The sequence below is a fragment of the Barbus barbus genome (genome assembly GCF_936440315.1).
Source record: "Barbus barbus genome assembly, chromosome: 34".
In the NCBI taxonomy this organism is placed as follows: Eukaryota; Metazoa; Chordata; class Actinopteri; order Cypriniformes; family Cyprinidae; genus Barbus; species Barbus barbus.
The window spans coordinates 5,107,621-5,121,991 of record NC_136762.1 but is presented as its reverse complement, the minus strand read 5'-3'; the positions used below and the strand labels follow the sequence as shown (position 1 = coordinate 5,121,991).

General features: G+C 35.8%; 1 protein-coding gene across 2 annotated transcripts in view; it reads right to left on the bottom strand.

The window, feature by feature from the left end:
* The window catches only part of LOC306854581 (roundabout homolog 1-like), a 285,946-nt gene that overhangs the window by 30,715 nt on the left and 240,860 nt on the right, over positions 1 to 14,371 (bottom strand). For both annotated transcript variants that reach the window (XM_079392718.1, XM_079392717.1), the window contains 7 exons: positions 11,777 to 11,858; positions 10,991 to 11,159; positions 10,562 to 10,728; positions 10,276 to 10,397; positions 8,506 to 8,740; positions 5,702 to 5,823; positions 2,603 to 2,774 (listed from right to left, as the gene is read on the bottom strand). In XM_079392718.1, the coding sequence (XP_079248844.1) occupies positions 2,603 to 2,774; positions 5,702 to 5,823; positions 8,506 to 8,740; positions 10,276 to 10,397; positions 10,562 to 10,728; positions 10,991 to 11,159; positions 11,777 to 11,858 (1,069 nt within the window). The remainder of the gene's footprint in view (positions 1 to 2,602; positions 2,775 to 5,701; positions 5,824 to 8,505; positions 8,741 to 10,275; positions 10,398 to 10,561; positions 10,729 to 10,990; positions 11,160 to 11,776; positions 11,859 to 14,371) is intronic.

The window sequence follows — 14,371 nt, the reverse complement described above, 5'->3', positions numbered from 1 at the left end:
AACTAATTAAACGCACATTTTTTTCTGAAATTAATCGCACCTAACAATTTTTTTTTAAATACTTTTACATTGCAATAATTTCACATTTAATCTTCCAATTAATGTAGAAATTACATAAAGACAGTATATTTTTAATATTTGTATAATGGCATTATTTTTTTATGACTGAAGTCCAGTATTTCCCCTAATATTTAAACATTGATTAGACATTCAAATTACAAAGCTATCAATTTTAACATTTATTAGACTACTTAAAATAACTTCTAATTTAAGTGAACTTAAGACAATCTTCACATTAACCCATTATAATAAATGTCATATTTACCTGTGCCCTTCAGCAAATAGGAAATATACAGAAATTGAATAAATTTATCTAAATTAAATATAGATGAATCCTTAAAGCTACAAAAGTTATTGATTTCCTCTTTTTTTCTTTTGATCTTTGATTTCCAGACATCACAGCAGCTCGTTATTAGGTTTTTTTGTCTGCTGTCTCTTTAAGAGCTACCAATGCTGAACGTGTTCTGACAGGCATCTCTTTACCTATTCTGACCCACTTCAGTTGAATCGGGTGTGTTAGATGAGGGGGACAGTTTGGAAAACCACTGCATTTCAGAGACATGTTCATAAATGTGACTCATATAACAAATACATACATGCACAGTTTTTAGGCAGCTTTAATCACCTTTTTGGTAACTTCGTGACTTAACTGATGACATAACTACGACATTGCATGCTTGTAGTTTCTTTCGCAATTAGATATGAAATGATACAGGCTACAGCGCATCTGTGCGTGCAGTTGAAGAGCACGCGCTACCGTTTCCGTGCTCGTTTGACTCGTGCCTGGAGCTGAAGAGAATTTGGAGCACGCGTCTGAAAACTCTCCTGTTTTATATGGTCATAAAGATGTTCTGCGTTTAAATAAACGATAGTTCCTGTCACGAAAAAAGAGAAAGAAGCAGCAGTTGTGAGTGGGGTGGTCAACCGTAGTCCCGCCCCTGTGTTAACGGCATTAAATATTCTTTACGCGTTAAACTGAAAAAATTAATCGCCTGAATTAACGTGCTAATTTTGACTAGTAATAATGTAAACATCTGTATACTGTTAATTTTGATCAATTTGTGTCTTTGATGAATAAAAGTATTTATTTCTAAAAATACAAATTTCCCCAAACCTTGACTTGCATGCAAACGAGCAGCATTGTGGGAAATATTTTACAAGTAATTTGCTACAAAATTAGATTTTTGTACTAGAATGACAAATCACCTCCTTATTTGCTAGTTGCTCAATTCTGAATTTACCCTATAATTCCCAAGTTACTTTTCAAATAGTGCACATTAATTTTCTATTTGTGACCCTGGACCATAAAACCAGACATAAGGGTCAATTTTTCTAAATTGAGATTTCTACATCATCTGAAAGCTGAATACATATGCTTTCCATTAATGTATGGTTTGTTAGGATATGACAATATTTGTCCGAGATACAACTATTTGAAAATCTGGAATCTGAGGGTGCAAAAAAATCTAAATATAGAGAAAATCGCCTTTAAAGTTGTCCAAATGAAGTTCTTAGCAATGCATATTACTAATTAAAAATGAAGTTTTGATATATTTACAGTAGGAAATTTACAAAATATCTTCATGGAACATGATCTTTAATTAATGTCCTAATGATTTTTGGCATAAAAGAAAAATCAATCATTTTCACCCATATGGTGTATTTTTGCATATTGCTACAAATATACCCCAGCAACTTATGACTCCCTTCATCATAAGAGTCATGTAGACCAACATAGTGTGCATTTACATGCACAATATACTGCTTACTATTAAAAATGAGCTTGGTCTAACACTAAAACAACAGTTGCTTTATATCAAGTCCAAATGTTGATCAAGTGTTTTTCTTAGTGTACTTTACTGAACGTGTCTCTCTTTGTGCATCCAACAGACCATTTAATCTCTTTCTGCCAAAAGACTGACTATAAACTAGTTTCTGACAGCAGTGATTGGCATCTTATTAAAAACAGATTTGCATAACCGGATGGCCTATTATCCACCTGTATCCATTGGCACAACACCAGGCTGCATCACAATCACTTCCATTCAGTGCAGTTTAACCGCTGCCACTGATGTCTCGAGGCTGAACAAGTTAAAGCTGGTAAGTTAATGGAGAAATAAACTTGGAGCAATTAAAAGCTTTGCAGCACTAAAGTAAACTGCACTTTACTTGACGTCTCCTTTATTCTCGGATGAGAATGAGAACTCTGATAAGGCTGTTTTTGTAAATTACATACTTTTTGATGGCTAACCACAAGGCAAGTTACAAACCATGCCATTCACAAGCGTAAAGGGTCCGTTTTTTTAAAGGGCAGGCCTTAAATAATGGCCATTATCACAAACCTTTCCAGCCATAATAACACAGCCGGGTGTTAAAACGGGCCGGTAGCTGCTATCAGAGTATTTGTTGTGTTTCTGTAACCTGTTATCAGATGAATCAACCTTTCATATTGTGCTCTTCTTTAGCTGCTGGTATTGAATAACAGCTGTCCGGCAGAGTCGAGCGTCTCGGTTAACCAGAATAACATCCCGGTTCCACTCACCCAGCTGGAAGGACGTAGCCTCGCTCTTGACCCCGGGACCGGCCCCTGTGCTGGCTGCCACCTCCACCCTGTAAGTGACCCCTGCGAGCAGGCCAGGAATCAGAACCGAGTGTGTGGATCCATCCACCGTGCGGTTTATGTGGTATCGGCTTTCATTACCCAGACACCAGATCTGAGGGGAAAAGTAAAGAAAACATGATAGGAGACAAGCAGTTAGCACTTAATAAAACATTATTTATGTTGAATAACAAGTCTGTTCTGAAAGAGTGAACCTTTTTAAGTGATACTAACATAATCTAATCAGTCAAAAGTTTGGGCACACCAACTTTATCATTACTATTTTACTATTCTTCAAGTCTTTAAAACTCTTTAACTATGAAATAACACAAATCTAAGTATAAAAATGATGTAGTGTCCATTAAAATTTATAATTTTATTTTCAATTTCATATTATTAGCATTATTATTAAGATCATTTAAAGCATAAATAGTAATAATATTTTTTACAATTTTTTTGGACACACTTGACAATTTATGCTTCACATGATCTTAATAATAATAATATTTTGTAAATAAATAAAAAATAATAATAATTTCAAAGTCTTTGAAAAAAATTAAAGAAATTAAGATCAGGAGAACCATAAATTCAGTCAAGTTTATTCAAACCTGTGTGTAAAAAAATATTATTACTATTTATTAATTTATGCATTTCTATATTTTGTCTACAAAACGTATATCAAGAATTTAAACAAGTCATTAAACCAAAATATTTTTAATATCATAAGAGGCATAGATTCAGTCAAGTGTTTCCAAACCTGTGTATAATAATAATAATAATTATTATACATTTAAATATTATGTTTAAATACCTTTTTATCAAAATACTTTGATCACGAGAAGCATCAGTTCAGTAAAGTATGTCCAAACTTTTGTTTTTGTACAAAGAGACAACTTGTTTTGCTAACTTTACCATTGTTACATACAAATATTTCTCGTCTGAAAATAATGCATGACTGTCCTTAAAATAAAACAAAGCTAGTTAGTAAATCTACTTGAATGTTTCCGTCAGCCCTCCTGCATCAATTCACACACTATCATGTAGCGCTAAATTGAAACGTGTCATGAAAACAAGATTCACCACCTAGAATAACACTCCCTATCTGTGGTACTGACATTCCATCATTCTATCTTCATGTCAAAGGTCTTATTTTCCCTGACATGAAAATGCAGTTTTCTTTGTTTTCATTGCACGCACTGAAGCCTGGTCTGTTCCCTCCTCTCGGGAAGCTCAGCCAGCCGTGGCGTCCAAATGAGCATCAAAGTGTGTGCGCGACCCTGTGCGTGACCAGAGCTCGGATCAGCCACCCTCACCCTAACACAGTCACAGGCCCGGCAGGGGCCCATTCACTGGGGTGAAATGTGATATCGGCCCTCTCTGGCCTTCTAACTTCGATTATAAGGTCAGCGTACTGATCTACGCTGAGCTCTACACAATGACGCATAGAAAAAATGCTTTTTTACATGTTTTTCTATGCTGACGTCCCCTTTTTCGGAAATGCTAACCAGATTTAGACATCCCCGAAGGCTTCAGAGGGGGGAAAAAATTATGGGTCGAAAGAGAGAAAGTGAGGTAACGAGCGAGGACGTTCTGAGCGTTCTGAAGTTCTCCTGAGGCACAATGGGGAAGAAAAAATAAGTGTACAAGAAAAGTGATTAGCGCAAAATCCTCCTCCGCCCAATTTAACAAGCATGAAATTACTGACTACCTTCTTTCAACTGCCTGAAAACATTTACCTGGAAAATGAACTGGGACTGAACGACTCGAACCGCACCTCTTCTCGTCAGCCGCGGCCTACGAACTAAATACCGAAACACCGCAAAGCCATTAAAATTTAAGAGCCTGAGAGGAATATCGTATGAGATGGGCTCTGTTATCTTGTTTGGACATGAAAAGCACATAAAGACATGCAGTTGCCGCAATTATATTCGCTAGTATGTTTTGCGAATGACTATATGCTAGTATGATTGCGTATGACTACAAAAAAATAGCGGACACAAAACGCATCTACAAAAAATATAATAATTCGCAAACGTAATTATCTTATGGAATATAATGTAGTATGTTTATAAGTAACGTTTTGGCACACTACTAACCAGTCAAAAATATATTTTGTCAGAAAGTAGCCCTAGTCAAAACAACGTCTGATACTAAAGAGAAAATAAAGAGAAAGAATGTACAGTAGCTAGAAAATTGATGCCACAATTATATTTGTTAGTATGTACAATTGTGCATAAAATACAAATTACACAAAAAGACACAAAGCATCTACAAAAACGTCTTATTCATAATTTGCAAACATAATTATCTTATGAAATGTAATGTAGCATGTTTATATGGTAACGTTTTGGTACACTGCTAACCAGTCAAAAAAAATATTTTGCCTGAAACTAACCCTAATCAAACCAACAACCAATGCAACATTATACTTTAGTCATAAAACAACAAAACAAAAACACAGAAAACTAGCTGTTATATTTGTTTAATTCTATTTATAAATAATTATAGATTTAATTTGTGTATATATATATATATATATATATATATATATATATATATATATATATATATATTATAACTGCATTATATTTATTATAATATTACAATATAACATTTATATAAATGCAACATTATAATTAATTATTTTAATTTATAATTTCAAATACTTATAAGGGAATGATTTGGCATAAATACAATAATGATGAAAAAACAGCCTACAAAATAAGTCAAATCAAAAGAAAAACATATCAAAACATTCCCTATGATCACATCTGTCTGGAAGGCCATTGTGATAGCACCCCACGTGAACCACTAGGTGGCAGCATGTCACAACATCTAAATTCCTCCAATGAAAATCAAGCCAGCATTCATTCAGCAGCACATCATAAAATGAATGGAGTGTGAGCCAGTAAATATAATTTCCTCTTCCACTTCCTATTTCCTTCCTCTACTACCATCCTTTATTCTGTAGTTGTTGTTTTTTTCATACTCTCTTTGTCTCTCTCTCTCTCTCTCTCATTGTCTGTTTCCTGTGGTTCGTACCTTGTACTCCTGCACCACGCCGTTCTGCTCCTCCTCCGGGGGCGGTTGCCAGGATACCAGAATAGCTGTACCGTTGTCTCCGCTTCCCGTTACGGTGACCTCCCTGGGAGCGGCGCTGGGCGCTGTGATAAGAAACATGAGCGGGATGTTACACACACCTTACAATATACACACGTGTTCTGAATGTGCATATACACCTTCTTAACACCTTAAATTATGCAAATATACAGATTTCACATGTGAATGTGTACATATATAAATATTATGTAGACATGTATATGAGCTATGTGTCTGTGTGTGTGTTCTCTGAAACACATGTAAGCACTCATTTTAATAGCACACACTCAGCGGTCTTAGTGCACTTAAATAATGAGTGGAGACTGCCAAGCAACATGATTGGACCGTCCCAGTGCCAGATGCCAGCAGAACGAATACTTGAGCTCAGGGTGAACAGAATGTTGTCACTGTACTTCATTTCACATAACTATTATCCACTTAATACATAAATGAATGTTAACACAAAGCCCTGGAGTGAAACATTTGCGTTGTATTTGCTGTCTCTGACGATTTGCATTTCAATTACATAAAAAAGCAGGCGCGCACACACACAGGCAAATTTGGAGCAAACCAAATGGCTGGGGTTCTCCAGAGCCACAGACGCCACACCCTCGGAACAATTAGCACAGCAGTTGTTTGAGCTTTCGATTTTTGGCTTCTCATTGGCTGCTTGGCTTTCGTGAAGCGTTTTAAACGGCCCGCTTTGCCCTCCCTCATGGGCCGCAGACCACACGTTAACATAAATGAGAACTACTGAATGCAGGCAAGCGTCTTTCTTACTCTAGAAGACTGCATGGGCATGCGGAAAACCTGAATGTAGCCTGTGAATGTGATTGAGCCAAACCCAAAAATAAACTCAAGTGTCTTTCTATTTCCTGTCTGAGCGGGTACACCCAGGCACAAATGCAAAACATTTTATTTTGCCCAGGAATGTGAGTGCAAAAATATTTATAATAATTTGTATTCAATTTATGTTATACATGATCATTTTGTGTATTTTATTAAAATTTTTATTTAAAAAAAAGTATTATAATTTATGTCTCACAAAACATACCATATATGAACATAAAATTAAAAATTGCGCATAAAAAAAACTGACTAAAACCTTGTCCGAAACAAACCCAAAAATTTTAATTATACCAGGAACATGAGTAAAAAACCTACTATATTATTTCATTATCTTTAACCATATGTGAACCTAAAATTTAAAATCCAGAAACCTAATCCAGAAATTTGAATTATCAAATTAGAAATTAAAATGTTCTATAATTATTATTTTTTTTAATTTATGAAACATTACTCTCTCTATATATATAGCTGGGTAGATAACTTAAGAATTGTAATCCGTTACTGATTCCAAAAATTGTATTTAGTAATGTAATCATTACATTACACATATTAGGAAATATAATCAGACTACTTTTAGATTACTTTTAATTTATCATATTGATTTAAATAGGATAATCTTGCACCATATTGATATAAAAATGCAGAGAGAAAGAAAATATATTACATTTGTTGTTATTAACATAATGAAGTGCATTAAACATTACATTACGTAAATATTTCCTAAACTGTGGTTCATAAAGGAACTGCAGGAATCGTGAGCAGGGCTTGAAAAGATCATTACGTAATCCAGACTACATGCAATCAGTTTAGGGGTGACCCCGAATAGTCCAAGATTCGATAGGAGGAGCCTGATTCGACTCCCAATCTCACAGTCGAACATTCGCGGGGTGTTATGATCGTGCCATTTTGGAAATATGGGAGTGCTCAAATCTTTGATTTCACATAAAACTACCAGTTTTCTCCAAATAAATTAATATACAGCCTATTAAAATAATGCTGTAAATAAGAATCTGAAAAGAAAGAAGGTTCAAGTAAATATTTTAACGTGCGTGACTAAATCCAACCACCCCTTTAGATTTAAGTTTCACTTTCCAGAATCTGTGACCGACAGAGGATCTTGGCGGCAGGGATTTCAATCTTTAACAAGTCTCAAATTGACACGGGCAGAGTGAAAGACTGGATTTTTTCGATCAGATAGAGTACAATTTAACGATTTCAAAACATTTCAGCCGGGTTATATATCGTGTATATATTATTTATCTCGTATAAGATGCATTTGGCTGAGTTGCCCTGCAGTAAAGCGCTTCATTGAGGTACGGTGATTATTTCTTCAGGACGCGCAGCGTGAGCAGGACAAACAACAATGAATGCAGAATATTAATAACTATGACTGGGACTGTCATATACATAACGTTATAATGAGAGCACTATTGTAAAAAAAAATTGTGAATTCTTAGGGTTTCGCTGACGTTTAATGTTAACTATCTTTTAATCAAAACATAAAACATTATTTACCCCGTTTGTATCTGCGAGTCGTCCATTACACATTTTCCCTGTGTGTTATCGTCAGTATTTATGACTGTGTCTGACTTGACTCTTGGTAATGTATTTTGCCCCGCCCCCAAACATATGATTTGACTATCCGTCGAATACCGGCAAGATTCGAAAATTTTGATTCTACTATGAAAATCCTTAGACGGGGACACCCCTAAATCAGTTACTACCCATCTCTCTCTCTCTCTCTCTCTCTCTCTCTCTCTCTATATATATATATATATATATATATATATATATATACGCACATCACATTGTATTGTGACTACTGTGAAGTGAATGAGAAATTGTGGGACATTACTCTTTAAAGAGCACACAGTCAGATGGCTGGAAGCTCTCCTCACCTTCCTCCAGGGTCTTGGCCACTTTGATGTCGCTGTCGGTGCCTTGGAACTCGTTGAAGAAAGGTCGGACTTTGAACTCATAGGTCACGCCCTTCTTGAGCTGGGTGACGACTGCACTGTTCTCCCCCAGGGTTCGAACCTCAAACATGGCCCATTCCACACGCTGCTGAACGCCCTCTGGGGACGGCCGGTACATCACCTTATAGCCCTGAATGTACTGAGACTGCTGCTCGACCTACAGGCAAGAACAGGGCAAAACTGATGGACAAAACCACTTAGATGCTTTAAACGCCTGCTAATGATTACCATTAGCATTGTCCAGGACTAGGAATTTTTATGACATTTGATGCTAGTTAGCTACACCATGGTTTATCAGACATGCCAACATAGTTAAATATTATAATGTGCTGTAACTATTACAATTATAACAAAACTTATAACTATAATCCCAAGTATTAATGTTGTTGCAATATTTCTAACATTTTGGACAAAATTCTCTCTTTTTTTTTGGGAGGGGGAGGTGTGCGTTGAAATACTTATCCTAGGTTTGCAAAAATCAATATTGAATATTCAGATTTGAGCTTCTGTCGACTTCTAATGTGAACTGATTTTCATATCGGAGGTGTTCAGGACTGGGATCAGTCCATATGGCCGTGGAGGGAGGAGAACTGTACACGCTTGTAAAGATTTTAATCAATTCTTGATCCGCCCCAATAAAAGCAGATGCCGTTTCAGCTGTTTCTGATTAAATACGTATAAAGTGCGAACGACCCAAAATGTTAAAAAGTAACATGCTGGGAATACTTCTGTTCTTGTGTGCGTGTGTTTGTGGAGTCAAAATCTGTACAGAATCAACCTTGAGTTCAGATATTTAGAACACACTGTTTAATTATCACAATTCAGTTGTTCAATACCACATACAACTTAAAATTTGTTAAATCTATGCTTAAACTGAGAAGTTGCCAGTGAGTTAAGAAAGATAAATTGACAAAATATTATCTTTTAAATAAGTCTTATTATTGTTTTAAAATTTTCCAATTGTACACAATTTTGATTCTGAATTATGCATATCTTATGTTTAGGATGTGGAAAACAAGATAAAACACTGATTAAAAGGTCATTTGAATTCCATGTGCCAAGTTGTGACTAAACATTAAAATTCTGTCTTTAGTTACTCACCCTCATGTCGTTCCATAAGACCTTTGTTCAAATTCGGATCTGAAATAATTTTTTTTTATGAAATCAGAAATCAGAAGAATTTTTTTGTTTTCTTTGTGCACAAAAAGTATTCTTGTACCTTCATACAATTAAGGTTGAACCACTAATGTCACATGGACTATTTTAATGATGTCCTTTACTACGTTTCTGGGCCTTGCTGTCTATTCAGGCTCAGAAAGCTCTCAGATTTCATCAAAAAATATCTTCATTTGTGTTCCAAAGATGAAGGTCTTGCGTGTTTGGAAAGACATGAGAGTGAGTAGTTAATAACAGAATTTTCATTTTTGGGTGAGCTATCCCAGGGATCCTCAAATCTGGACCATTCCTGCAGAGCTTAGCTCTAACCCTAATCAAACACATCTGAGCATGCTAATCAGAGTCTTCAAGATCATTAGAAAATCACAGGTAGGTGAGTTTGATCAGGGTTGGAGCTAAACTTTGCAGCAGATTGGACCTCCAGGGAAAGATTTGAGGAACCCTAAGCTATCCCTTTAGCAGAATTTTTATTTTTGAGTGCACTGTCCCTTTAAAAGAAAATGTGGCAGCACTCACAGTCCACTGGACTCTGACAGAAGACGATGAGAGAATTGTGGGATTGTGGAGGTGAATGACAACATCTCCCAGTTCCCTCTGGATCTGCCCATGGTCCACTCCTTGACTGGTTGGTGGGACGTCTACTCACATAAACACAAACCACACAGAAAATATGAAGCACAAGCATATATAAATACCAATTCAGAGATTATACACAAAACAGTGATAAATTTCATAACTCTCACGAGTGCAATATTTAAACACATAAAAGGACGCTTGTCTGGGAGGTCAAAGGAGAACTGACCTTGTGTTTTGACAGCGTCGCTGATGGGGCTCGGGTCGCTCAGGCCGTACGCATTAGCCGCTCTCACCAGGAACAGGTAGACGGCGCTGGGCTTCAGACCCTTCAGAACGAAGCTCTCCGTCTTCACGTGATCCGCGAGCGTCTGCCAGCTGCTGCCCGTCGCATGGCTGCCGTCCACACCACACAAATCAAATGTCAGTTTACCCTGCGGCCCAAACTTTGTAGCGAAAAATCGCAACTACAAACATTATTCCAAACAATGAGGTTACAAGTGGGTATGATTATTTATGACATGCCGCAGCAAATGGACTGGGTATTTACAGAACCACCATTTGCTTAGAAGGATATTCACAAATGTTTGTAAAGCACACGCTCGTACAACCAAACCGACCAATGATCGATAAGTATAGTCAAAACTGATGATGTCACCTGAAGGCCTCTATGACGTAAGAGGTGGGTGTGGCTCCAGTGCTCAGGTTGGGCTTCCAGGACAGAGACACAGAGGTGCGGCTGACGTCCGTGACCTCTGGTTTGAATGGGGCGCTGGGGATGAGATTGGGATCTGTGGGTCGGCCCGGCTGAACCGGAGCGCCAAACTCTGAAACCATAAACACACATGAGCATATCATCCTGTGCATTGATTACACCCAATAACTGTCAAAAAAAAAAAAAAGTATTTTTGTCTAGTTTTCTGGTCTACATAGCTTTAAAATTAAAGAAATAAATATCTAATGATTCTTAAAACAAGGTCAATTTACATGAGAAGCAAAAGACTACATGCAGTATGAGACATTATATGAAATATTAAATAGGTATTAAGTCTTGTTTTTAAAGAAATCTAGAGTTTTTATGCTTAAAAAAAGAAAGAAAAAACTATTTGGCACTAGGGTAAACAGACTGGTTTTCCCTTTTGAACTGTTTATTTTTCTCCCCCTATTAGCATAGAAATCTTGCTTTAAGGACGTTCAGTTATTTATGTTGGAAAAAAATATAATACTAAATATTAAATATTTATTTAATATTAAAATATTAAGTAACAAAATGATTTTTTTCCAGAGCAGCGGTTCAAATTTGCATCAAGAAACAATGAAAACCAATTACAGGCAGACGAAGGTTTAATTTCAAACTCAATTTTAAACATAGTTTCCTGAGGTCTGTTTCTCAGCGCCTCTCACTCTATTGTCTGTTATCTTGCGTTCTGTCTCTCTGTCGTACCTTGCACCTCCAGGTAAGCCTTCCAAGACGCCTCTCCGCTGGGGGTGGACGCAGTGCAGGTGTACATGCCAGTATCTCCCAGCTGAAATCAAGAAAAAAAATAATTATATTACTACAAATATACACATACATTAATAATGATTTTCCTACATTCAGCTCCAAAATAACTCCTAATTTGACACTATAGTGTCATTTAATACCAAAATACACAGTGTGCATTGTCAAGATGTCTATTCAGAGTACTGCTTTCATATTGAAGACTGAATATTGTTTTGTCTGCTCGTATATAATACGTTAATAAAATAACTGAATGTATGAATCAATCTGCTTTTATAGATTATCCAGATCTACACCAATATAATATGTAAAGGTGGCATGTGGAATGTCTGCACCACTAACATTTGCAAACAAACAAAATAAAAATAGTAAGTTATTTGGAGGACTTTCCATAAAAAGGATGATTATAAACAAACAAATAAATAAACAAATTTCTTAAAAAAAAAAAAAAAAAGTACAAATAAAATATAATTTTCCTAAACCTGTATTTTAATTGGAGGACTTGCTAGGTAATCAAAATGATGATTAAAAAAAATAAATGAAATAAAATAGTAGTTTTCCCAAAGCTACAATTAATTGGAGGACTCACTAGGAAATCTAAATGAATGAATGAAACAAAAATTTTTAAAAAGCGAGAAAAAAAAAAGACTAACACACAAATAAGAAAATGTACATGTGTGTTCCTAGACAGTGATTTCTTGGCACAGAATGACAATAATAGTGACTGTATGATGTAGTGTTGGTGTCTGCTAATATCTTAAAGAAAAAAATATATATACATTTAAGAAGATGTCAGCCGATCTGTCAGTCAATTTACGGAAGAGGTATGAAAGTGGCCAGAAATAGACAGTCTATCTGGAGCTACTGGTGTGCGTATGTTCGCTTAATAACATGTTCATTAATGTGGGCCGCCCGAAGCGCAACAGATAGAGACTCATCTCATTGCGCTTTATCTCTCCTCTATTCTTTAAAAGAAGCGAGACGTCGTCAAGTGAGACATCTACGTTAATTAAAGTCGTATTCTGACAGCCCATGCTGCGGGGACCTTTAACCCCCGTGCAGGGGGAACCCGGGTGCTCGTGTGTGTGTGTGCGGTGACAGGAAACACTCCCCTCCCCCTCGTGGCTGACGGGGGGGTGACAGCAGGAGTGTGTGTTCACACATCAAGACCTGCAGGCTGACTGACGGCTCTCTGAACACTGGCCGTCTGTGTGTGAGATGATGATGCTGTGCTGTAGTGAGGGATGAAAGGAAAGCCTGTCTGATGCTGTACGACACACATGTATGTCTGTGTTCAATCACACACCAACAAAAGAACAAACCTTCAAAGATGCATACATAAACAAGATATTAGGACTGTTTCGCAATCATTAGCAATTTAAAATAATTAAGGATGTATGATGATATATCAATATAGCTATACTGTATCAATACTTTCTACCTGTATTATTATTGTTATTTATTTTGAGGTACTGCAAAAATGTGTATTTTTTTCTTATAAACACATCCTTAAAACAAGATACACCTTGAGATACAAAATTCCAGATGTGATATGATAATATATAAATATAATATATAAATTAGATATTATGTCTTGTTTTTAGAGAAATTATATATATATATATATATATATATTTTTTTTTTTTTTTTTTAATAGTGAGGCAGTATGACATACTGAAAATATGATTCAAAATCTAGTTTAAACCTGAAAATAAACAAAGATTTGTTATTTAGAAAAATACTGCATACAATTTATACTGCAAAATATGGTATTTTAGTCTAGTTTTGAGATATGATATTATATGAAATATTAAGTTTTGTTTTCAAACAAACCTGACAAAATTAGTGAGTTTTATGCTTAAAGAAAAACTAAATTATTGTCAATGGTAAAAAAAAAAAAAAAAAAAAGGTTTTCCCCTTAAATTACATTTATTTTACTTTTTAAATAAAATTAAATTACGTCTATTAAAGTAATTAAATAATTTTGGTAATACTTTAGAATAGGGAACACGTATTCACTATTAACTACACCTTTTACCTCAATAAATCCCTAATTTGCAGCTTATTAATAGTTAATAAGGTAGTTGTTAAGTTTAGGTATTGATTAGGGATGTAGAATAAGGTCATGTAGAGAATATTTTTATAAAGGGAGCTGTGATTTGTGAATCTTGCAGTGCTGTCTCGGATATCTGGGAATAAAACGGCTAACGGCTCAAAAAAAGATCTGCCAACTTCAGCTCAGAAAGAAACAGCAGCTAACTGCATCCAATAAACCACCCTGCCGCATTCAGAAACCTCCATGAATAAAATATTAATAAAAATGAAAGCAAGGCGCTGGGTGAGACGAGCGGCGCAGCACAAAACTGCTCAAGATTCCCTGTAAATAGTTGTTCTGTGCGGTGTGTTTGGAATGGAAAATTCTATAAAAATCTGTTACTAAGGAAAAGCGAACAAGGGAAACAGTACTTTACGAGAACAAGTTGGTTTGGTGCAACACTCGAGCACACATTCAGACCTCCATACGTGAGCGTTTTAATG